This window comes from Carya illinoinensis, chromosome 7 (assembly GCF_018687715.1).
Source record: "Carya illinoinensis cultivar Pawnee chromosome 7, C.illinoinensisPawnee_v1, whole genome shotgun sequence".
Lineage (NCBI taxonomy): Eukaryota > Viridiplantae > Streptophyta > Magnoliopsida > Fagales > Juglandaceae > Carya > Carya illinoinensis.
In genome coordinates, this window is record NC_056758.1 from 6,321,839 (window position 1) to 6,346,176 (window position 24,338).

General features: G+C 37.7%; 1 protein-coding gene and 1 pseudogene across 2 annotated transcripts; one reads left to right on the forward strand and one right to left on the reverse strand.

Moving 5' to 3' along the window:
* Positions 1-548: 548 nt before the first annotated feature.
* The window catches only part of LOC122316115, a 76,318-nt pseudogene continuing 52,528 nt past the window's right edge, over positions 549-24,338 (forward strand).
* LOC122315542 (receptor-like protein 15) lies at positions 18,776-21,720 on the reverse strand. Of its 2 annotated transcripts, none has more exons than XM_043131518.1 (3): positions 20,389-21,720; positions 19,418-19,538; positions 18,776-19,241 (listed from the first exon to the last, which is right to left on the reverse strand). In XM_043131518.1, exons 1-3 carry the CDS (start codon positions 20,392-20,394, stop codon positions 19,111-19,113), a joined length of 258 nt encoding a protein of 85 aa, XP_042987452.1. In that variant the 5' UTR covers positions 20,395-21,720; the 3' UTR covers positions 18,776-19,110. The 2 variants fall into 2 exon arrangements, with proteins under 2 accessions (XP_042987452.1, XP_042987451.1); XM_043131517.1 differs by having other exon boundaries at positions 19,418-19,531; positions 20,389-21,712.

Here is a 24,338-nt window from a genome sequence, read left to right on the forward strand (position 1 = left end):
CTGAGACCCCTGAAAGACCTAGAATAACCCAAAGAAGGAATGCAAAAATTATGGAGCGGCAATTTTCAAAAAACTCAAATATATTTGTAAATATGTTTTTATCTAGAAAATCATGATAAACTTCCTCGCAACCACAAGGAAAATGATGCTTAGAGACACCATAGAATAAATCTATGGTAATATTGTCTGAATTATTCTATTTTCAAGTCGATATATAGAGTAAACCATACACATTATTTAAATAATAAGATTTGAATTGAAAATTTTAAATTTTAGAATTTATATTTCTAATCAAATTATATCATGTAAATATTTACTAGATATGCTTTATACATCAACTTGAAATTTGAATTTTTCATATTGACTATTGATCTACTACTGTGATAAGGCTGAAAGCCCGACTAGCATGACATTTCTTGCTCGTCACGGCCATACGATATGGATTATAAATGAGAGCCATCGATCACCACCAAAAGCTTTTCTAGTACATCTCAATTTTCACTTCCATCTCTTTCCAAAACCTATCTTATGAAAGAAAGAAAGAAAAAATGTCTAGAGCATCATCATCAATAGCAGAAGAATAAAAAGAACAACCAATGATCAAGGCGTATTGCTTGGTAGCAAGAGATTCCTCTGGAATTCTCTCCCCCTTTCACTTCTCTAGGAGGTAGGTATTGATAATTTTGGATCACAATGATGTTCTTTCTTCTCTCTAAAAGTTTGGAAACTCAAAAATAGATTGTGCATAAACAAATTACAGTGAATTGCTTGCGTTTCATGTACAGGATAAATGGCAATAACGACATAACCATAAAGATAATCTACTGTGGAATTTGCCACACAGACCTTATCCTTCTTAAAGATGAGGCAGGAATCACCAACTATCTGACCATCCCCAAGTAATCTTTTCTTGTGTCTATATATATGTGTATAAATAAATATATATATATATATACTAGGTTAAAGTAACGTGCAATGCACGTTTGCTTAGTTTATATTTAATTTTTTTTGTTAAGAATTAATTTTTTATTAATAAAATGTAATGTTTTTTGTTAATTAAATAACTAACGATATAATGTTTATATAATTAATAAATAATTATACATTGTAATATATTATAAAAGAAGAGCATTAATAGAATCTATAGTATGATCTTATAAATAAACATCGCCCATAGTTTTATGAAAGCTATTTGAAATAATTTTAATTCTAGGATGACGATCCAGCATTTTCCTCATCTTGCATTACTTCAATAGAGAGGACATTAAAATTTCTATATTTTTTCTCCTTCAATTTCTGTGGATCTATATAAACTTGAATCCTCTAAATTCTTTTTGATAATTTCTCCACAACGCTTTTAACATATGGTCGTTGCTCCTATAAAATAAATTTTGAATAGCATATTAATCAATGATAATTTCTACTTATCATTTCTACACACCATACTTATTTTATTTATTTTTTTATAATAAATATGTAGTGTATAGATGATAAGTAGAACAACTTAATAATTTAATAAAAATAAAATAAAATAAAATAAATGATAAAAAAGTAATATTAAAATATATAAAATATATGATATGAAATGATGAGTAACATTTTTTGTGAATTAAACAAATAATAACATTATTATTGAGATTATATATATCATTTATAAAATAAAAATAGTAATTAGCGCAAAGTTAAAAACACAAAAAAAAAAAAAACAAAAAATCTTTACGAGGCTTGCCTTGAGGGAATACGCAAGGACTTAATAGTAGCCACCAGTGCTATTTAATAATTACGAATACTATTCCATAAATCATTGCGCCTTTAACGTCTTTCACCAGGCAATATGCAATAATTACGAACTTGATGATTTCGAACCAAAACGTTGGGCTCTCCATGGTGTCTCGGAGGCAGTAAATTCCCCTTGAGACGGTACCTTTCGGGAGTAAACTAACTATCCCGTTCGCTGTAGTTATAACAGGGGCGAGGGAGACCCGAGAGGATGCCTGTTGGCATTTTTCATAACACCGTTACTGGCGTCAATACCAGCAAACACCTTGGCTGCCATTTTTATTTCGCTTACACGGTTGTGGGGTTTCATGAGTCGGGAAGTTGGGTTACGAATGTTTAATCTTCCTGGCAATTTTAGCAGTTGGGTTATGAACGAAACTTTCCAAACTCATCCCAAGCACCGACCCCACCACAATTGACGTGGCGTCCGACATGAAAGAGAAATATTGCCCCTCAAAATCGCTGTTTTCATCCATGAAACCGGCGAATCGGGCCATCGAGTACAACGTACCCGTCGTATCCAGTATGTTCACATACAAGAACGTGACCAGAGCTTGCCAAAAGGAACCTTTTCCGATACTACTAAAGCTTAATGACCCCGCCGTGTTTTTTATCGCATGCACATCCACTACCTTTTTGAAATATTCGTACGCCACATCCCCCACCTCTGTATTCGAAAACGTTGTTACCTTCGTATTCCTGAGCCACGACACCCCTGTTACGAATACTATTCCATAAATCATTGCGCCTTTAACGTCTTTCAACAGGCAATATGCAATAATTACGAACCTGACGATTCCGAGCCAAAACATTGGGCTCTCCATGGTGTCTCGGAGGCAGTAAATTCCCCCTGAGATGGTACTTTTCGGGAGTAAACTAACTGTCTAGTTCACTGCAGTTATAACAGGGGCGAGGGAGACTGAGTGGATGCTTGTTGGCATTTTTCATAACGCCGTTAATGGCGTCAATACCAGCGTGGGTGGTGGGACCGCCGTTGATACTGGTGGGGCTGTTAATGACGAAATCGGTGGTGGAGATAGATTGGAATGATATGAAGGAGGCAATCCCAACGTTTTTGACGATGATATTGATGCCTTTGACTTATTCTTCCAACCCACACGGCAAGCTCTGTTTCTATACAACAAAAACAGAGCACGGTTTCTTTCGTTAAACACGACTCCTCCTCAAACTCCCCAACCACTTGCTACCCGTGCACTGTAGCCCAACTGGGCGACACTACCCTGGTCGATCACCATTACACCATAAGCCTCTATCTCTTCCACTCTCGTTCTCACACTCTCTCCCGCTCATCATTTCTCTCTCTCTGTCTCTGTCTCTGAGTACCGTGCATAATTAATTGAATGAAAAGTCCAATGTCAATTAAATATAACTACATTAACAACTTTCGTTGGAAACAACAACTTCCATTTGAAAACTTCCGTTAAAACAAGAAATTATGTTTTATAGACACTTTTTATATATGGAAGATATAGATGCTTGATATATATATATATATATATTTATATATATATTTATATGTTTGTGTGTATGATGAAAATCTGAATTGATAGGTCTCAGGTCAAATTCTACGCTAATTGTGCTGAACTACTTTAAGAAAGTGAATCTGCACAAACATGACAAGAAAGCTTAATCTTTCTTGGATTTTGACAATATTTGTTGTTTTTTCCTAACAAATCATCTATTTACGTCCATTTTTTTCATCTTAAGAAATAGTTCATTTCATGTTTTGAAAGTGATTTTGATTTGGATTTTGGCCAAATTCTTTGCAAGATTATTGTTTAATTACGTGTTTAATTTTCATGCAATAATTTATATTTTCCTTTAAGGAAAGATTATCATAATTTTTAATTTTGAAGTTATTTAAGCCTGAGTTGTAGCTAGGCTTCATTAAATAATCATGAATTTTACCAGTAATTAATATTTTTCAGCATTTTCTCTAGTCTATATATTTTCTATATTTTGTCAATCTCAATTCTTAATTTTCATTGATTAATTAGTTTTCAAAATAATACTTATTCTCGCCCGCATTAATGTGTGCCCAAATTATTACTATTTTGTTTATATAGGCATGAGATTGTAGGTGAAGTGACAAAGGTTGGGAGCAATGTAAAAAAATTCAAAACAGGAGATAAAGCAGGTGTGGGATGCATGGTGGGGTCATGCAGTTCATGCGACAACTACAAATAGGACTTAGAAAATTACTGCCCCAAAATGATATGGACCTACATTGGGTACAATTACCAGGATGGCTTCAAAACATTTGGTGGATTTTCAGATAATTAAGCTTGTTGTAGATGTAATATCCCGTATTTACGTGTATTTTTAATGAATGATTATTTAAATTATTATAATTAATGGCTCTCTTATTTTAAATTTAACATGATTTTCGTTGGATTATTTTATGATTTTTAAGTTGTGAAATTTATTTTGATGGACTTTCTTGATATTAATTATTGTTTTGCATTTAAATTGCTCTTTGCTTTAAATTGTTTTATTGTTGAGTTTTAATTATTTTATTTTATTAATGTTTAGTTGTAGTGTTTTTATTTGGCTTTTATTTTTTTTTATTATGCATTTTTATTTCTTAGATCTTTATTTTCAGACTGGGCTTATTTTTAGGGGGTTTTTTCCCCTTATTTTTGGGCCAAATCCCTTCAGTTTTCGGGCCCAAACCGTGTGCCTCAAGCCCAGCCCCATTTCTCCCCCAAAACAGCGTTGTTTGCTCCTAGCCCTTATGGCTTTGTTTCCTCTTTTCCCATGCGCTGCTGCTTCTTCTTCATTCAGTTACTTCCCTTCTTCTTCAACCAGTTGCCGAAACTTCCTCCACCATTATCATCTGGTCAACTTGCATTTCTACCTCTTTAATTTTGTTCCTCTTTTGCTTTAAGTCCAAGCCCTCTTTCTTCTTTACTTTGCATTTTTATTTCATGTGTTGCTCACCATTTTTGCAGGTCGGTCCAAGGCTCCCATGTGCGCCTCCTTCCTCTTCTTCATTTGTTGTGTATTCCTTGTGAATGTAGTGTAAAAATCATTGCTTTTCCCTTAGTTTTTCCCTTGAATCGTGACCTATTTTGGACCCAAGAATCATGCTCTATTTTGTCCCCAAATGTGAAGCTTCAAGCTCGGTTTTCCTCTCTTTGTTCTCTAGTATTTTCGTGTACTAGATTGTGGGTAAACCCTTGAAATTTTCAGGTGTTTTGGCCTCAAAATTGAGCCTTATTCTAGCTCCATTTTGGTTCCTTGTTTTGGTCCTTTTGGATCCCGAACCGTGAGTTTCATTTTCAGTTTTTGTTGACTTTTGTTTCATGCTGTGAGCCACATTTTCCAGCCTTCATCTTTCATATTTGCCTTTTTGCAATGTAAGTAATTTTTCAAATACCTTTTTGAGATTTAAATATATTTTGCACTAATAAAATTTTTGTGATCTGGTTGATTGTACCGAACGTTGAGTCCGATGAGTTTAAGGGTCAGTTGGATTGGAGGATGGAGTTATTTGTAAGGTTGGATTATACTTGGTATTTTTATGTCGTGTTTGGGTTCATGATATACATTGCATTATGGCATGCATTTCCATGTGAATAAATGAAAGCTGAGTTTTCATGTGTAAGTTGATTTTTGGGTACGTGCATATCACAACCCTAAGTCGAGATGGGGCATTATCTTGGTGGAGCTCCTCTAGTCACTCGGTGATTAAGCTGAAATATTGCATGTTTTAGTTATTTAAAACCAATGTATTTTAAATTATTCGTGACACTATTATTGGTTTTAGATGAAAAAAATAGTTAATAAGCATAAATACGAGTTGTGATTTTTAATTGATTGATATCATGTTTATGCTTAATTTTATAACTATGATTTAATGGGACAATATTTCCTCACATATATAGTCTATTTTTGATAATCTATTTTTCTTTTAATTTATTTTTTGAGTGTTATTTCTTTCTTCTTATTTTCAGCTTAAATAAAATTCAAATGGGATCCAGTTGGAACTTTTGACCAAAAGTGCATATTAATTGAGAGGAATGAAGAGAAGGAAGGAAGTACTTGGCAGCTGAAAAATAAGACACAAAATGAAGATGACTTTTCGGTGGTGACTTTCTTACCTTGATTGTTCATAAACACATGCGAAACCAAGTAAAGTACATGGAGGTGGGTGATATGGATGTATACGGCAAAAGTTAAAAGAGAGAAAAAAAAAAAGAAGCTGGGATTGAATTTTCGGTGGAGTGTGAATGTAATTGGGCGGCAACTTTTGTTATTTGGCTTGACTTTTATGTGAAGATCAAATATTTGATGTCGGCTAAAGTGTTGGAAGTGCTTAATCCTCCAGTGCTGAAAATGTCTTGACTTGGATTGGTGAGAGTTGCACGAGAAAAGAAATAAAAAGGGTGGTTGGATTAGAAAGAAAGAGAGGTGCCGTGATTGAAGGGGATTAAAGAGAATTTTCGGTGGGAAGTTACGTGAGGTGATTCATTGAAGAGAGCCGTGCTTGACTTGTGGAAAGGGACACTTTAGAGAGTCGGTGGAAGTCTATAAAAAGAGTAAGGAGGACGTGGAAGTAGAGGGGGAGAAGCCCCTCCTGGCTGGAGTGAGACTTGGCTGGGAGGTGGAAGGGAAAGAGGGTTACGTGGGGGAGTAGGTAGGAAGGTAGTGAACGTGTGGTGTCATGTTGAGAGGGTGACTCGGTCAGAGGGGATTTATTGAGATTTATTGAGAGGTCTAGTTTCTCTTGAGTTTTCATTGAAGAGAGTCGGTTGGTCAGTGGGGCGTGTGAGGGAAAGAAGGAAGAAAGTGAGTCGGTCATTGGGATTTGCTGGAGTTGAAGGGAGTCAGCTGGAATTAGTTGATATTGCTGAAAGTGCAGGGGAATGTGAGAGTGGAGTGTCGGTTGGTTTAATTGGTTAATTATCTTAGAAGAAGAGGGACGGTAGAGAGGGGGAGAGTTGAGGTTTGATTGCCAAACCTGGGATTTTAATTTTATTTTGCTAAGTTCTACTCTTTTACGTTGGAAAGGGGACGTGTGGGAGTTGAGAGAAGTCGGTGGATGCTTTTAGTTTCCAAAGGAAAGACATGGGGACGTTTTCGTCTGTAGAGAAAGTTGGGAGTCAGCGGCAGCTCCTCCCTGCGTTTTCATTGTTGTATTTTTTTGCAGCTTGCTTAGTTCCCTCTTAATGCTTTGTGGTTCAGACCATTAGTTGGCTGGGTTCCAAATTTTATTGTTTCTAAATTGTTGTCTAGTATTTCTTGTGTTTTATTTTAGTTTTCTAATGGAAAATATTTATGTGATTTCTATAGTACTTGTAATAAAAATGTTTGGTTAAATTTTCATACTAAGGTTAGAGGTGAAGTTTAATGATTTAAATATTGTTTTCAGATCCACATAATATTTATTTTGTGAGCTTGACCTATTGAAGGATTTTATTATTGGATATTTTGATTATCTATATATTTATCTTGATTCATTGTAATTTCTGAATACAGTGAATGCTTGAGGAATCCCTGTGATATTCAAATAGATTTGTGAATGTTTTAATCATCAATCGTTCACGCTCAATTATTAGCGACTATTTTTCTTGATCTTAAATGTTAAATCTTTCAATTAAACGGAATCATTATTCTAGTTTAATTGAAGTAAATCAATCCAAAACAATATCATAAATTATTAGACAGATCCTCGAAACCTTAGTCTTTCTCCATATCAATTCATTTTATCATTTTAGTTTGATTCAGTTATTCTACAAATCTTCATCTCAGTAATTTTATTTTATATTCGATTGCACGTTTCTTTTAGTAATTTCGTTTCATTGTTTGAATTTATTTTCTTTATCACAAAAGTCAATCCCTGTGGATTCGATCCTGTAAGATACTACAACACCTGTATACTTGCAGGTAAAACTTCACTAAATTTTTGGTTCATTAATTTGAGTCAAAGTTTAGGCGCAACACTCGGGAGCGTAATATATTGACTGTCGTCCCCTGGGTTGTCGCTGGGCGACAATGGAGTCGGACGAGATGGTAACGCTCTCGTGCCAACTCCGTTGCCCCTACTGGCAGGGGCTACAGGATGCTTGGCCACGAACGTGCTGGACACAGAACTGGGTAACGCTCGTTATGAAGACACGTATGGTCGTTACCTGTGGTGTGGCGAAAGAAGCCAAGGAGTGCGGATGATCCCTAGGGGAGATCATGGTGCATTCGGTTTAAAATTGGTTATTTGGTTTTGATAAATGGATTTATGTGAACCATTTTTTGATGATATTTTTTAATGGACTTGGTTTTTGGGCCAAAATGGGATTTTGGCGTGTGTTAGAAATAATTATTTTTGGTATAGAATAATTTTTGGGTCTCATGCATATTTCATCACATGCACGCATATTTGTTAGTTGCATTAATGCATTTTCATCTCTTGGGTTGTTTGGGTTGTACTTACTCAGATTCACAATCTGACGATATTCAGCACCCTACGGTATTATTTTATGGTACCGTAGATTTTGATGCAGATGGCGAAGTAGAGCTTGAGGATGCGGCTCCGCTGGAGGAGTGATCGGGGATCACTTTCTTATGTTCCGGGATTTGTTTCCCACTTTTGGTTATTATATTTTGGCTTTATTATGTTTTTATTTGGATAACTGTTTTTGTTTTTGAAACTCTTGTATTTAAGCGAATTTGTAATTAACAATTCTAGTACTTAGTTGATTGAATTTAACTTACCGCTGCGTCTTTTGTCTTACACTTGTTGTATGTGCACACACTTAGCACTCGTTTTTGGGGTGCGCAACCCGTGTTTTCATCATTCAGATGTCTTCATTTCCGCGTGTCCATATGTGGGAGTTGGGGGAGTCACAGTAGATGAGCATTTGCGCCTTGCGGTGTTAGTCCCAAATAATCTGCAAATTGAAGATGCTACCCCACTACTCTGCGCAAGAATCACAGTTTATAGCCCCACAATGTACTTTGAACTCATCAACCCTGGGCAACATTTGAGGGTGGTGGGGCTAGGTGGCTTGGGTCATGTGACCGTGAAATTTGCCAAAGCCCTAGGGATGAAGGTCACTATAATAAGCAGCTCTCCAAACAAGCACAAGGAAGCATTAGACTGCCTCAATGCTAATCACTTTTTGGTCAAGAGTCATGACGACCAAGAGCAAATATTGCAGGTAACTAATTAATTAAGTAGGTGCTAATTGCCCATATTTAATTTGGGTTTAAACAACAAATAATAAAATGAGTTTTTTTATAATATGTAACAAATTGTCATCCTCAGTCACATTAATTAATTGAGTAATGCTATATACTACACCACTATCTCACTTGCATCTCACTATATATGATGTGACACATTTATCACTATTTGATGATAAAGAAGTATGAATTAAATGATCATTCAATGGTGGTAAATGTGTCACATCTTACTTAATAAGATGCAAGTGGGATAGTAATATGGTATATAGAATTTTCTTAATTTAATTATATGGTGTAATCTAATTGGAAAACAACTTAGATAATTAATGTGATTGAGGATAATAAAATCAAAGGAAAAGAATATAATTAATTTCCTTTATTATATATAATTCTATTCCTAAGAGTAATCTAGACTCTTATTGTACATGCATACGATTTAAAAAGGTAGAAATATTGTTGGGGATAGCGCAATTGGGGGAATGAAAGAAACCCAAGAGATGATGGCCGGATTTTGCAGCAAAGCACGAGATCACAGTAGATGTCAAAGTTATACCAGCCTATGGACTACGTTAATATTGCATGCCATGGAAAGACTTGCCAAAGGTGATGTCAATTACAGGTTTTAGGTTTGTCATTGATGTGGCTAACACATTAAATCCTGATCCGCTTTAATTTCATGAATTGATTATAGAAATTAATGATTAGAGTCTATCTTGGCTGTTAGCTTGGAGCCTTCTACATGGCCTGGCCATCAATGAGTTTTAAATTGTGGTGATCTCCATCTTTACAATCAATAAGTGAAGTAATTAGTGTTTGGATTTGTGCATGTTGTTAAACGAAATTGAGACACTATGTTTTGATGTCAAAATCATCTCAAACTAATCATTCATGTGACTCACTATTTTTTCAATTTTTCGTAAAAGGTTAAACTTGTAACACCCGGGTTCAGTGCCAAACTATTTTTTTTTTTTAAATTATATTTGCGAAAAGCCCACCTGAGGTTTCACGTATGTTTTTTCTAAGGTAGTCTAAGGGTTTAAAATCTCTACTTTAGTGTATTATGATTTTTTTTCCTTTTGAGTTTGATATTTAGTTTAAAAATCTTTTTATGGGTCAAGATAATATTTTTTTTTTTGAACAAGTTAGATTATTATTTTTTTTAAAGGAGTGAGTTGAGGTCCAAAACTCGAAACCCATTTATTATCTGTTATAAACTATCAAATGTGAGCCCAAATACTTCAAATGGCCCTACCCGATCACACTAAAACCCAACCCGTGAGAATTGATTCTGTTAATTTTTTTTAAAGCACTCACCAAGCACAACTCTAGCACTTCCATGCACGTACGCATCTCTTCTCCTAAGCTCTAGGGTTTTTTTTTTTTTCAATCTCCTATATATATTAAAACGTTAACCTCACAGCTCATGCGCAACACCTCCTCACGCAGTAACTCTTCGACCCTTGTGGATGGGGGCATTACAATTGGTATCAGACATGTTTGAGGTTCTACGGACTTTATGGGTTGGGGTTTTGGGAAAATCGAGTTTTGGGAAAATCGAGTTTTTATATTTGCTTAGCTTATTCAATAGGCCATAGGACATGACTTGGATATGATTTAAGGTTTAGATTTGAAGTGGGCATAAATTTGACCGAATGCCAGGTTTAAGGTTCTGCAGATTACAATATATCAAGTTTTGGATGTCGGTGGGTTTAGGAAGTGACTTTAGATTTGAGGTTTGGAAATTTGAGGATTAATAAATGATTATGTTGAAATTTAAAGGTTTAGATTTTGGGTTAACTCTGTGGAATGAATTTTGGTTAGGAACTGGAGGTTTAGACTTGTGACATTAATGTTTTAGAGGAATTATTAGGCTTGTAGATCCAATGTAGTGGTTAGTTCCTTTCGGATGTACTTGATTCAGATACAATGCATTTGGGATTACAAGTTGTTAGAGTGCGCAACGGAAGCGTGGTTTTGGTGATATGGTGGTAGTTTGAGATTTTATTTCGCTATTTGTATAAGGTTCATGGATTATGTGGAGACTTCGGAATCATTATTAGGTTTTTAATTGTATTGTTGAGGTTACTACTTTGGACTTGATTTGGATCTCTCGAAGTGTGATATAATGTGCGCAAATATGTATGAAGGTTTAAGTATTTGAGTCTTGATTTTAGTTGCAACAAATTTCGAGGATGAAATTATGTTTAAGGGGAGAGGATGTAACGCCTAGGTTCAATGCCAAGCTATTTTAAAAAAATATATATTTATATTAGCATAAAGCCCATCTGAGGTTTCAAATATGTTTTTTTATAAGGATAGTCTACGGGTTTAAAATCTCTGTTTTAGTGGATTATGATGTTTTTTCTTTGAGTTTAATATTTAGTTTAAAAATCTTTTTATAAGTCGAGATAATATTTTTTTTGAACAAGTTAGATTATTATTTTTTTAAAGGAGTGAGTCGAGGTCCAAAAGTTGGAAAAAAACCCATTTATTATCTGTTATAAACTATCAGATGTGAGCCCAAATACTTCAAATGGCCCTACCCGATCACACTAAACCCGTCAGAATCGGTTTTGTTAATTTTTTTTAAACCTCCCACCAAGCACAACTCTAGCACTCCCATGCACGTATGCCTCTCTTCTCCTAAGCTCTAGGGGTTTTTTTTTCAGTCCCCTATATCTATTAACACGTTAACTTCACAGCTCATGCATAGCCCCTCCTCACGTAGTAACTCTCCGACCCCTGCGGACCGGGGCGTTACAAAACTTCTCTCAACCTACTTTATACATTCAAACACATATTTCAACTTATTTATATTTAAAACACATCTCAATAGGATCCACAAACACAACTATTCACATATCAACTCAGATCATCTAAGATCACCTCAGCATTCAAACGCAGTTTAAAGACACAAAATGAAAAGACGAAAATGGCGCTACTGGAAAATATATAAGATGATATCAAAGGTTTAACTATTGATCTAAAAGTTTAAAGACAACGATTTACTCTATCAACACTAACTTGACTGGGACAAGAGCTACTCAATCCCTATCAATATATATATATATACACAAACACAAGAAAATTTAGGTCCTGCCATAATAGCACATAAAGAAAGGAGGAAGTGAGGAGGAGATAGAAGATGTTAAAAACTTGAAATTCTATTGGGGATGGCCCAGATGCATGGGTATATGTGTTGTGCTCGTCCTATGTACTTTGTGGGCTAACATTATGTTGGAAGTAGGATGAAAAGTCATTGTCATGTTTGCAGTGACGCCCCTCATGATTTTCCCATTTTGCAGTGATGTACTAAACATTACTAGCACAAATAGATATCAAGGAGTACGTTTCAAATCTAACATATTAACATATATATAAATATATATATTTATATAATTGACTAGGCCTAACGAATTTTTCAACAATTAATGGCTCTTTTGTCTCATCCACCACCACGGCCTCTGTCTCACGTTGTGGTTACTATTAATGGTGATGTCGGTATCATCTTAGAGCAGAGTGTAAGTAAGTAGAAAATTTAGAGAGTCTAGAGAGCATTTCTGATACCTGAAACTTGCCTTTTATACCTGATCCCTGGGACCAGAGGCCCATGCTCTATGTCAGGGGAAGGTGTCCCCTCTGTAGTTACTTCCACCTTTTTCCTTTAATGGGCGTGGTTCTTCGAATGGTATATTAATGCGATGTGGTTCTTTGAGGGGTGCATTTAATGTGGCTTGGCACTCTAGAGGTGCATTTAATGCGACGTGACCCTCTGCCCTGTTTTGCCAGGGGATGCACACTGTCAGGCTCTTTCTTCTCCTCCCATAAGAGGATCAAGGGCTCCCTATGATCTGCACCCACTTGTCGGCTCAAGGCTACCTAGGATTCAGTTCCATCAAGGTGGAGTGCTCCTTCCTCTTTTGTGCCAAGGTGGACTTCCTACACTTTCGAGGCTATCGACTGACTTCTGCTCCAAGGCCGAGAACCCTTTAACTGGGTCGATGGATTGTTCAGTCAATCTGGGCCACTCATGGTGTTGGGCTCAGACTCTGGGCCATTGGTCAGAGGGAAAAATTTTCCTAACAGTTACCCTGCCAATTCTTATCTAGCTAATCCAATTGGAATTTCTCTTTCCTTTTCCTTTCATGGCCATTGTCGCTTGACATCTTTCCCTCTCAAGTGGGATAGCCCTTTTGCTTATTGGTCCCTCCACGTGTCAGACCCCTGGGCTCTCTTTTTTCGTTTGATGCAACATTCAACACCCCACTTTCTGATTTTACTAGCACGTCCCTCAACAATTGGGTTCTAATACTCGATGGCGGCCATTCTGTCCCTTTGGCATTAATGGTTGTCACGCAGTTTGTTTAGCTTCGAGCTACGCCGCGTGTTTGAGGTACTTGAACCGCTCCACTTCCCATGTTCAGTTCGTGGAAGTTGGAAGGCCAACTACTGCTCCTCTATATAAGCTTCGTCCCGCCCTTACCATTCTCTCCTCATTTCATTTGCCCTTTCCTTTCATCCTTATTCTTTTCCTCGTCTCTTTTTTTGTTCTTACTTCCAATAGCCGCTAAGAAGTTTGATGAGCCAACGGTCTTCGATGTGCAAGACTTGCCTAAGGCTTGTACTTCGGACCTAGGCTATACTAGTCGCCACTGGCACTCATAAGCTTCCCAAGAATTTTTGTTGTCACTGATTTCTACATACCGCATCCCTGACATGGTATTCCTTGAGATTTTTAGGCCATGGGAGGGGGCTGTTGACGCCAACGATTCCGCATCCCGCATTGGCCTCTTCCCCAGCATGTTCTCCTATGGCTGAGGTTGCCTTTCCCTTGCCCTATCTGCAAAGTTTCAAACTGTCTTGAGCTGGCTCCCTCTTAACTTCACCCGAATGCTTGCGGATTCTGATATGTTGCTATATCCTATGGCAGCGTGTGCTATTGAAGTTTGACTCAGAGTACACCGACTTGACCTACCATTAATTCCTCCTAACCATAATGTCAAAAGGGGTGTTGAGGATATTTGTAGCTTCAGGGTGAAAAATGCCCTTGTCGTATTGGAGCCACGATATAGCAAAATTAAGGATTAGACCAGCAAGTTCTTCTTTGTGTCTGAGTGGGAATTCCCCTTCAAGGCTCAATGGGGTGTCATTCCTAGTGAAAAGATTGTGTGGCCGATAGCCACTCCCGAGAAGTTGCCCCGTATAGCCATCATTAAGGAGTGGGTGAAAAAGCAACCCCTCGCCATCCACTCGGAGATTCTCCTGGGAGAGAAGAACATAACGGTGCATCTCCCTCCCCTTGGTCACACCATTCATGCTAGTTGTGGTATTTCCATTTGGCTTTCAGCGGTCACTCCATGGAAGGAAAGGAAGAAGAGGAGAAAAGCAACAAAACAACCACAAAAAGAGGGAGAGAGAACACGACAAAGAAATAAAGAAATATACTTGTTTATTACTAATTAGAGTCTATACAAAGGAGAAGACTGAAACCAAATAAAAAAATAAAAAAAAATTGTATTACATCAAGATGACAGTAAAGGATATGCAAAATTAGGCATGGGGGCATCGAGATCCTCCTCAGACTTGACAAAGCCCACCTCAGGAGTGTCAGGGTCCACTGCAGGCTCGGTGGGGTTTGCCTCAAGAACATCAATGGCCGCCCCGACTCCCTAAAGATCAGCTGCCCTGACAACCTTAAGATTGGCCACAGGGGCTTCATCTTTAGAAGGGAAGGCATCAGGGATCATCTCTCGACCTAGTTCGCCACCATGTTCAAGAGTAATAGGATGGGGCTTGACCTGACAAAGATTGACGGCTCTCAAATGTGCCTCAAGTGCTTGTGAGCTCTCTTGAGGGTTCGAATTGACATAATCCCGCATCTTCTTAAGGCCTTCGATGTACCCATACACCCAAGCATCGTAGCAGACGAAAAGGGTCTTCCCCAACTGATCGCTTAGGCAAGAAACAACATCCTACACCTGGGATACGTCACTTCGCAGGTCCTTGCTAATCACGTCCTGGGTGGCTATCCTTCATTGAACCTCTTCCAACTCTTTCAATGCCCTCTCAACCCTCGTCTTCTCTTGATCAGTCGTGGCCTGAGTAGCTGATAGCAAGTCCTCCCGATCCTTTAGGGCCGCTGAAAGGGATGAGCTCTCCCTCTCCAGCAGTTTGAGTTGCTAGGCATCAGCATCTTGACGGCCCCTCAGTTCCACACTGTCCTCCTGAAGCTGACTCAGCGATCAACTTCTCCAGCCCTACCACCGAGGCGGTCAGCTTGTCAACTGACTCATGGACTGAGGTGGCTTACTCCTTCACCATCGCCAACTCCGACTCTAGGCACCTTTTCTCCTCATTCTCCCTACTCGCACAGTAGAGAGCCCTCTTCACCATGGAATGAAGTTCTCGATTCTTCGCCTCAGATACCTCCTGGCCACTCATAATGAAGTCAGCCAACATGTTTGCTCAATGCAACCCACCACGGTAAACACCAAAAAAGTCAGAAAGAGGAAAAACAAGCAGATGATGGAAAAAGGTGAACCAAAGGAAAAAGAACCTCAGAGAAGAAGCCTCGCAGGGATCCAGCCACCCGCTCCAAGGCCTCTGCGCGAGCTCCCCCAGCTTCAAGATGGGTGGATGCAGAGATGACCTCCACCGGACTATCCACGGAGGGTGGCCGCCAGACCACCCTCGCATTCTCAACTTCACTCACAGTCCTCTCAGGCGATCTAGTGGCTGAAGGATGGGAAAGACCCCCAATCACGAGTGCTTGCTCCTCATGGGAAAGGGAGCGTTCCTTCTCCTTGCCAGAAGCACGCGGGCCCCTCTGCTCGGACCTCACTATAGTGGCTGCAACCTCTTCAATGGATGGCAGGACGGCCACAAGGGACTCAGCTCCTCGAAGACTCAAGTCCCCTTCAAGGAGCCTCATTGACTAGAAGATCATTAGCTGCAATAATGGGTACGACACCACCTAGAAGAGCAAGACTCGAGTGAACGCGTACTCTCCTCGGAAGAGCTGGACCCTTCTGTGAGGTCTTCGGAAGCACCCCCAGAGACTTGGTCCCCAACCACAAAATGAGCAGTGGAAGTAGAAAACAAGATCATCTCCAAGTCAACCTTGGGAGGCAGATCAACCAAGGTCAACCAACGAGGGGCCTCCTCTAGAAAGGCTCCCCAGAAATGCATTTGAAGCATGTTAGCACTTTAAGACAGGCCGCGCAGCCCTACGGGTGAGGTAGATGCCTCTAGATCAACGACCAACGCGGGCTCCATGACTAAAGTTACGACTGGAGAAGTAGCAACTGGCACGCTTGGGCCAATGCGGTTCCCTCCCTCCTGCCTACAAGGTCCACAATAGACACTCAAGAGGTTGGGAGCTAGGCAAGTGTCGCAAATCCTGGCCGCTACACATCGACCTCCTTCAATGATTAACCTAGAGGAGGCTGAGAAGAGGGCTGGGATTCATTATCGGCCTTAGCCTTATCTGCACGAGGTTTATCCCCTTACTTTTAACAGGAAGGTTGGGGGAACACTTCCTTTGCGAGGCAACGAGCGGCCGAATGGAAATACCGCAGCTGGCATGAATGGTGTGACCGATAGGAGGAAGATTCACTGCAATGTTCTCCTCCCCCAGAAGAGCCTCTGAGTAGATAGCAAGGGGCTGCTTTTCCACCCACTCCTTAACAATGGATTTACAGCGTAGCTCCTCAAGAGTGGTTGTCGGTCGCACAACCTTATCACTAGGAATGACACCCTACTACTAAGAGCCACGAATCATTAAATGTTGCAGCCTAGAGAGCCACGCCGCATTAAAGGAGCATGGTGGAAGGAATTGTTGAGGCGACACTTCCCCTGACGCAAGGTATGGGCGTCTGGCCCCAGAAATAAGGTATATGACAATCCCCAAGTAGTGGAGACTCCCAACCTCCATCACAGCACCCGTCTCATAGTGTTTTCTTTGTGTCCATAGGCCTAAGATCAAAGATCCGAGTTGGTGAAAGCTCGGTCTAAGGGCGTGTGAAACACAATGTTAACACTACTAATCTTCAATGAGATTTCATCCTCTACCTTAGTTGAAAACTTAACTAAACATATTCATGAAAATAAACTCCCAAATCTGAACGGAAATAAAAATCAAAGTAATATTTAAAAATTACAGTGCATTCAAAACGTAAACATAGCTGTAAAATTGAAGGTAAAATTATACCAACTTTCCTGTTGTACTAGAATGATATTGTGATGCTAGTTGGATTACCAGTGCAAGTGATAATAAGGCTACGTCTAGTTGGATTTTCACCCTTGGTAGTGGAGTTGTTTCAAGGGCTTCTAAGAAACATATATGTATTTCACATCCCACAATGGAATATGAATTTGTAGCATGGAAAATTATAACTAGAATATGCTAGTGCAATTTGTAGTTTAATGTATGCAATGCATTGCACTAGGACAAATATTTCATTTATCGTGTGCAAACTTTCTAGATATATGGGTAATCGTAGTATGGATCATTGGAAAGCAATTAGTAGAGACCTTGGGCAGCTTAAAAAAAAAAAAAAAAAAACTAGTTTGTTAGGACTATATTATACCAACTTTCCTACTGTACTAGAAGGATATTGTGGTGCTAGTTGGATTATTAGTGCAAGTGATAACAAGGCTACATTTAGTTGGTTTCACCCTTGGTAGTGGAGTTGTTTCAAGGGCATCTATGAAACAGACGTGTATTTCACATCCTACAATGGAATTTGAATTTGAAACCTTAGCGGCAATGGGTAAAGAGGCAAAATAACTGAGGAATTTATTATTTGACATAAAGTTGTGGCCACAATCGATGTTAGCCATTTCTTTGCGTTTTGATAGTGAAGTTACAACATCTAGGACTCATAGTAAATTATATAATAGAAAATTTAGACATATTAGTCTAAGGCATGAATATTTCAAGCAAATAATAAGTGATAGTATTATCACTATTGTATATGTGCGGTCACGTAAAAATCTGATAGATCCTTTCACAAAGGGACTCTCTAGAGATTTAGTAATTAGTACATCTAGTGGAATGAGTTTGTTTTCTTTTAAAAGTCACTTGTAATAGGAACCTAACCTTACACTATTAACAAATAGTGTAAACTTTAAAGGGTAATAACAAGTTACAGTTCAATGGTTGAAATATCACTAAAATTTAATGTAATATGAGAAACCTTTCCAGGATGGTAAGTGCTGACTGTTATATTAAATGAAGGATGAGTATTGTGCTCTTAGTGAAGTTCAATAGTTGTATAAGTGTCTGAAGTAATAAAGACACAAAAAGAACTTTATCTATGTGAATATAAGAGTGGGGACAACTTCTAGCAAAAGTTTAAGGTTTATGTTTGTAAATGTTCATGAATGCCAGGATGGAGTACATAGATTAGTCCAAACTAATTGGTGAGATATCTCATTAAAATTGGTGGAAATCATGTCTATGATATTTCCGTTCTTAATGTATAAAGTCTTGGTTTAAACCTAGACTACTATTGACTTTATTAGGAATTTGAGATACTTCATGCAATAATAGAAGGTTCAAACTAGTCAAAAGATTACCTTCTTGTATGCAAAAGGATATTAGTATTTGATTAAAAATTTAATATGCAACCTAAGTGGGGGATTGCAATATTTATTGTAGTTTGTGATATTAAATATATTAATTTTAGAAATATTTTCAAAATAATTATATAGTTTATTTATTATTAATATTATTTTTGGGATCTACTTGGAAGTCATGAATTATTTTGGAAAAAGAATAAGTTATGGGTTATGGTTATAATAAATTCGGTCTATATATATACCATAAGCCATCCATCGGCCTAGTGGAAGTGAAGCCCATGGTAGAGCGAAAGGGCAAGGTTCACCCTAGTCAATAAAAGCTTTTTAATGATTTAATGAGGGGATGGACATCCCTATCCCTCTACATGGGCCTGGCGTGCGGCCTAGCAATGCAAGGCACAGGAACTACAGTCCAACGAAAAATTTTAAATCCTTAAGAGCATCTACTGGGACTCAAACCAGTACCAACTAGATGGTGGAGGGGCGTGTAACCATTGGACCAAGTCCAAAGGATGCGTTATTTGGGATCAGGTATAATAGATATACCTATTCGGAACATATGTTTGTGAAACAGTTACCAATGTAACGGTTACCAGATATATCCAACACTCTTAGTGATGACATATTGTTTATGCCAGAAATATCCAACTCTTCAAGTTTCTTCGATCTGCACAAATCTATCATAACAAATAGAATTAGTTGGAGGCCTAAACTGAATGGCCAGTTCTCTTACTTTTTTTAACAAATCAATTTGTATGTCTGTGTGTGTGTGTGTATATATATATATATAGTGAAAAAAAAAGTGAATGATTATTAATTGAAGATGAGTGATTAATTTGTTTTTCATTCTCACCTTCAGTAGGGAAAGCTCCATTGAAATTATTGTCAGATAGCAATATATCCTTCGTCAAAGATAGTGCCCCAATATATGGAGAAATACTCCCAGTGAAGCGATTTCCACTCATATCTAAAATCTCCAGTAAATATGAAAAAAAAATATTTAGAAAGGTAAAAAAGATTGATATATTAAAGAGACTTTCTACAAATTAAATTCCCTCTCACTAAGTTGCAATAATTTATTTTAGCCTAAATTGGATAGATCAGTTGTTACCTTGGATTGGTAATCTTCCATCAGGTAGGTTATCTCGCAAGATGAAGACCTCCAAGTTGCTTAGATTAGCCATTTATACATCACATAGTGAATGAACACATAAGCTAGTTTGAAATTATTGTACCGATCGAGGGGTCAAGATCATGATCCAGCACATATTTTGATTCAAACATGTGCTTACTGAAAACAAAAGCTAGACTGACTAATGTCAACATTAGCATAGCTCATGAAAGCATGCATGCTCGATCACAATGTAACAACTAAAAGGATAACAAGATAATCAAAATCAAAATAAATTCTAATCATGATGGTATATAATTTTGATAAGATTTCCGCTTTCACAGTGTAAGTCTGCTTTCTTGCTTGGTTTATTCCATTCCACCAAACTCTTCATTTATATAAAAAGATATGAGAAAGGATGTTACAGGAAAGAAAGGATGTGATATAACTGTAAACGAGTGGAATAGAGCAGGCTGCCAACAAAATCCTGGCTTGTGAGAGGGATGAATCAATTTAAACCGATTTGTTAATAATTTAAAGCATGGGTGTAAAATAACTCATGATCTATACAACTAATTACGTACACAACCCTCCATTTATTTTATTTTATTTTGGCTTAATTTGTTGAGAGAGCAAGGGGGCGGGTGGGGTTTATATTGTTGTATTGTGAAAGTAAAAGCAGCAGCTAGCCGAGGCCAAATTAGAAACCAAACCTTCATTAGCTATGCAACCACCTATTTGATTGCCTGACAAATCAAGACTCGTTAGCTCCTTGAAGGGCCGAAACAGGGACACATTTAGTAACCAATTAGTTGTATCGGTGATATGATTGAGGGAGAGTCCAACGATATGACCCGTGGTGGAGTTGCACGAGACTTGCTCCCAACCACAGCAGTCACTGCTCATCTGATCTGCATCTTCAATTCAGGAGGGAAGACGGTCGCCAATATCAGCATTGGATTTCAGAAACGCCTTCAGTCGTATCAGATTGACCCTCTCTTCCTCCAAGCAACCTTTGTGCTCATGGATTTGCACAAAAATTACTAGCGCCCACATCAAACACTTCACCAAAGATATATAATACTCCTGACTGGAGAACATTGCCACACACCTCGATTCATGATTTCTTGCTAATTATTCAGCTTGTTTTTTTGTTGGCATAAAATACTCACTCTTATTTTCTCTATTTTTCTACTGAAATATATACTAATACGTTGGGAAGACTTTTAAAAAGGAAAAATATCGCAGATGGTGAGAGCATTAACTATACCGCGTGGAAGAGTTTGTATTCCACAATGACTAGGACTAATATATACACCCACATATTACTCCGAAGAAACCTGCAAAATGCCTTAATAACCACATTTATTTTACATGGACTGTCGGTTTCAGTGGTTTTGGGGGCCTAGGATCAAAGAGTGGGAACAAATGTGGAAACTGAAAACAAAATGATGGACTGAATTGAGCTACTCTTACGGAAATTGCTTGGAATGTATTGCCAACTCGTTTCGTGCTAGCTAAAATGATCACCGAGTTAGAAGAGTTCCAAGTTATTGCCACCTATTTAACTTAGCACATGAAATGTTCGAACCTTATTTTTCATTCCCTCTTTTGCGCGGATTATTTGCCATCTTCTGCTCAGTCGTCAGCCACCCTCACACACGGAAATGTCACCACAAGCCGCCAGCCCGACGTCCGATGACCCGTCTTCCTCAGCCGTCCAACACTGTAAAGCTATCCCACCATCACCGAAGGCCCTGTTTTCAAGCATCGAAACAGAGGACTAGTTCCCCACCGTGGTCTCTCTGCCCGTCCGCCATTCAACAACGCCAATCGTGCCAGCCCAGGCCGCCGTGTGCCTCTCGGTAAGCCATGCTGAACCTTCCCCACTGCCTCCCTCTCCGTTCCTCGTTCCCTCACGTTAACTCTCTCTGTTTTCTCTCTCTCTCTCTCTCTAGGTGCCCAACGCCAGCTCCGTCTGAAGTGCTCAGCCGCACGGTGGTCTCTGTTTCGTTGAGTTTGTGCTGCCGCGGCCACTCTTTTGTTTTCCACTTGGGTAAGCGGCCACTCTAGCCACTCTTTAAAAAATATTTAAATAGTTTTAAAAATATTTAATAAAAAAATGAGATTATTTGAGTTTTAAATATTAAAGTGCTTTTAGAGTAAATAAGCTAAAAAGAACTTTTATTTTCCTGCAATGCGAGTAATTTCCAAGCAATGTATCATTCAGACTAACTCCAAGCAAAGACTAAATTCTTGCACAATGTATGGTCAAATTGTGCAAGGCATGAATGTCCAGGAGAAAATGTTGCTACATTTTTTTTTATATAGAAAATTATAATCTTTAAAATGCATATTAATTAGAAATAATCATTAAGATTGAGAATCATTGAGAAAATAATAATTGTTAATGTGATAATGAATTAAATAACGTGAAAGTGTTTTAGAGTTTTGTGAATTATAAAAAATAATTATTAAATTGGTAATAGTAAAGATAGCAAACCAAGGACACATACATGAATCAAAACATAGTTTATGGTCAAGAGGCATATACACAACCATTGTAAAGTGTAGTGTTTGTTACCTACGGGCATGTATTTGTTTTACACATGATTACGCTATTAAGAAGACAGTTATTTTGTTTTACAGAAATAGAATTTGTTTTGTTGATAAAATTGGTTTGTATATATGAAGATTATTTTGAAAGTTGAATGTTTTGAACTAAACTAATGAAAATGTAAAATAGAAAGAAACAAGAATAAAACGGTAGTTTGACATTGATCTTTAGCATGCTAACCCATATGATTGGACCACATTTTTGTAAATGTTCATGGACAAAAAAATTATTAGATGGTCATACTTCTAAAAACTCATACCATATGGTGTTATTCCTAAAAATAATCGTACATAAACCTAATCCTAGGAGCGTCATAGCACAAGGGGATGACCTAATTTACCTAAAATTTGCCTAAAAGAAATCTTAGGGTTAAAAATGTACTTTAGAAGAGACAATAAAATTTAGTTAAGGAAAAATAGACAGTAAGAAAAAGATGGAAAAATATTTTAGAACCTCATGGACAAAAATGTAGCCCATCAAACACAAATCTCAAAGACAAAGAGGTACTTATACCCATCAAACACATTAGAAACTCAGAGACAAAGAGGTAATTTTGCTTACCAAAACACAAACCTGAAGGACAAAAGATAACTTTTGAATCAAACACAAACTACTAACAAACCTCAAGGACAGAAAGGTAATTTTCCATCAAACATAAACTATTAACAAATATAAGGACAAAAGGGTAATTTTTCCACTATTCACGTGTGGATAGATGCATTTATACGTAGAGTAGATATATGACAACTAAGACAATGCTATAGGCTACTGTAATATATATAACTAGACATGCATTTGATTCAGAGATCACAAAGCTCAAGAGGCTGAACACATAGGATTGCATGCTTCTCAGAGATCTGATATATTTTAGAACGCACAATAACATTTTTCATATAGAAGTCCTGTATAGCTATAGAAACTTATGCCGTGAAAATTTCTATTAACAAACTTCGTTTTAAGGTACTCGACCCCACCCCTAATATATAGACATATAAGATGCCAAAATTTCTATCACTAGACTTTGTTTCAGGGTATTTGGTCAGGCTACCATTTTCAATTCGGGTAGAGAGAGAGAGAGAGAGAGAGAGAGAGAGAGAGGAGTTTTGCCCGCAAAGAGGAGAACAAATTCTAATCAAAATTAGCACAATAAGCCAAACTAGTGTGATGTATCTGGAAAGCCAAACCTCAAAAGTAGAATTCTGATGATGAAATGTAGAAGTATATGGCTTATACAGTGAAAATAGGCAGATGTTGGAGTGAGCGGATGTAGGCATATCGCCGAACCACGTTATGTAGCCCTATTTTATATATAGCGAATTGCCATGTTGCTCACTCTCGTGGATACAGGCACATCACCGAATTACGTTAAATCTCTGTGCCAATTTTTATTATTTTTCTCTTTTGATTATTCTGTACAATTCATCAACAATTGCCACACGTTTCACAACATGAAAGCATATGGCAGTACCTTGGAGATTAAGTGAAAGTCATTGCAGTACTCGTGCTTACCATCTGCATGGCGAAAAGCTAATGAGATCTTACACACTGAGAAACTTGTAAACTTGTTCTAAGCATTAATTAACAAGAAGACTAATTCATAATGGACTGACTCACTTGTCATGCCCCCACCACCAACATTTTTTTAATAGGTAAAAAGAATTCTTTTTCGTTAGGCTATTTATGCAGGGAATATGGATGGCAAACTAAGATTGCTACAATTAAAACTTCCTGCCTGGGAGGTAGATATATTTTTATACCGGAACGGCTAAATATAAGCAGTAGTAGCACATTTGAAATATAAATAAAATATAAAAGAAAAAGAATTGTTATTGCAAGCTTACCTCTACAATTATCAAGTCTGCTGATGTTCACCAAAATACTTCTTATATTGCCAAGCAATCCACAAACCCTCCTGCAATTTGTGCAAACACAGAAATCGAGATTTTTTGGTCACCCAAATCAGAAACACATAAATAAACAAATGAAGTAAATGGAAGAAGCAGAGCAAAGTGCCCAGAAATCCTTTTGGGTCATTCAAGAAAAATT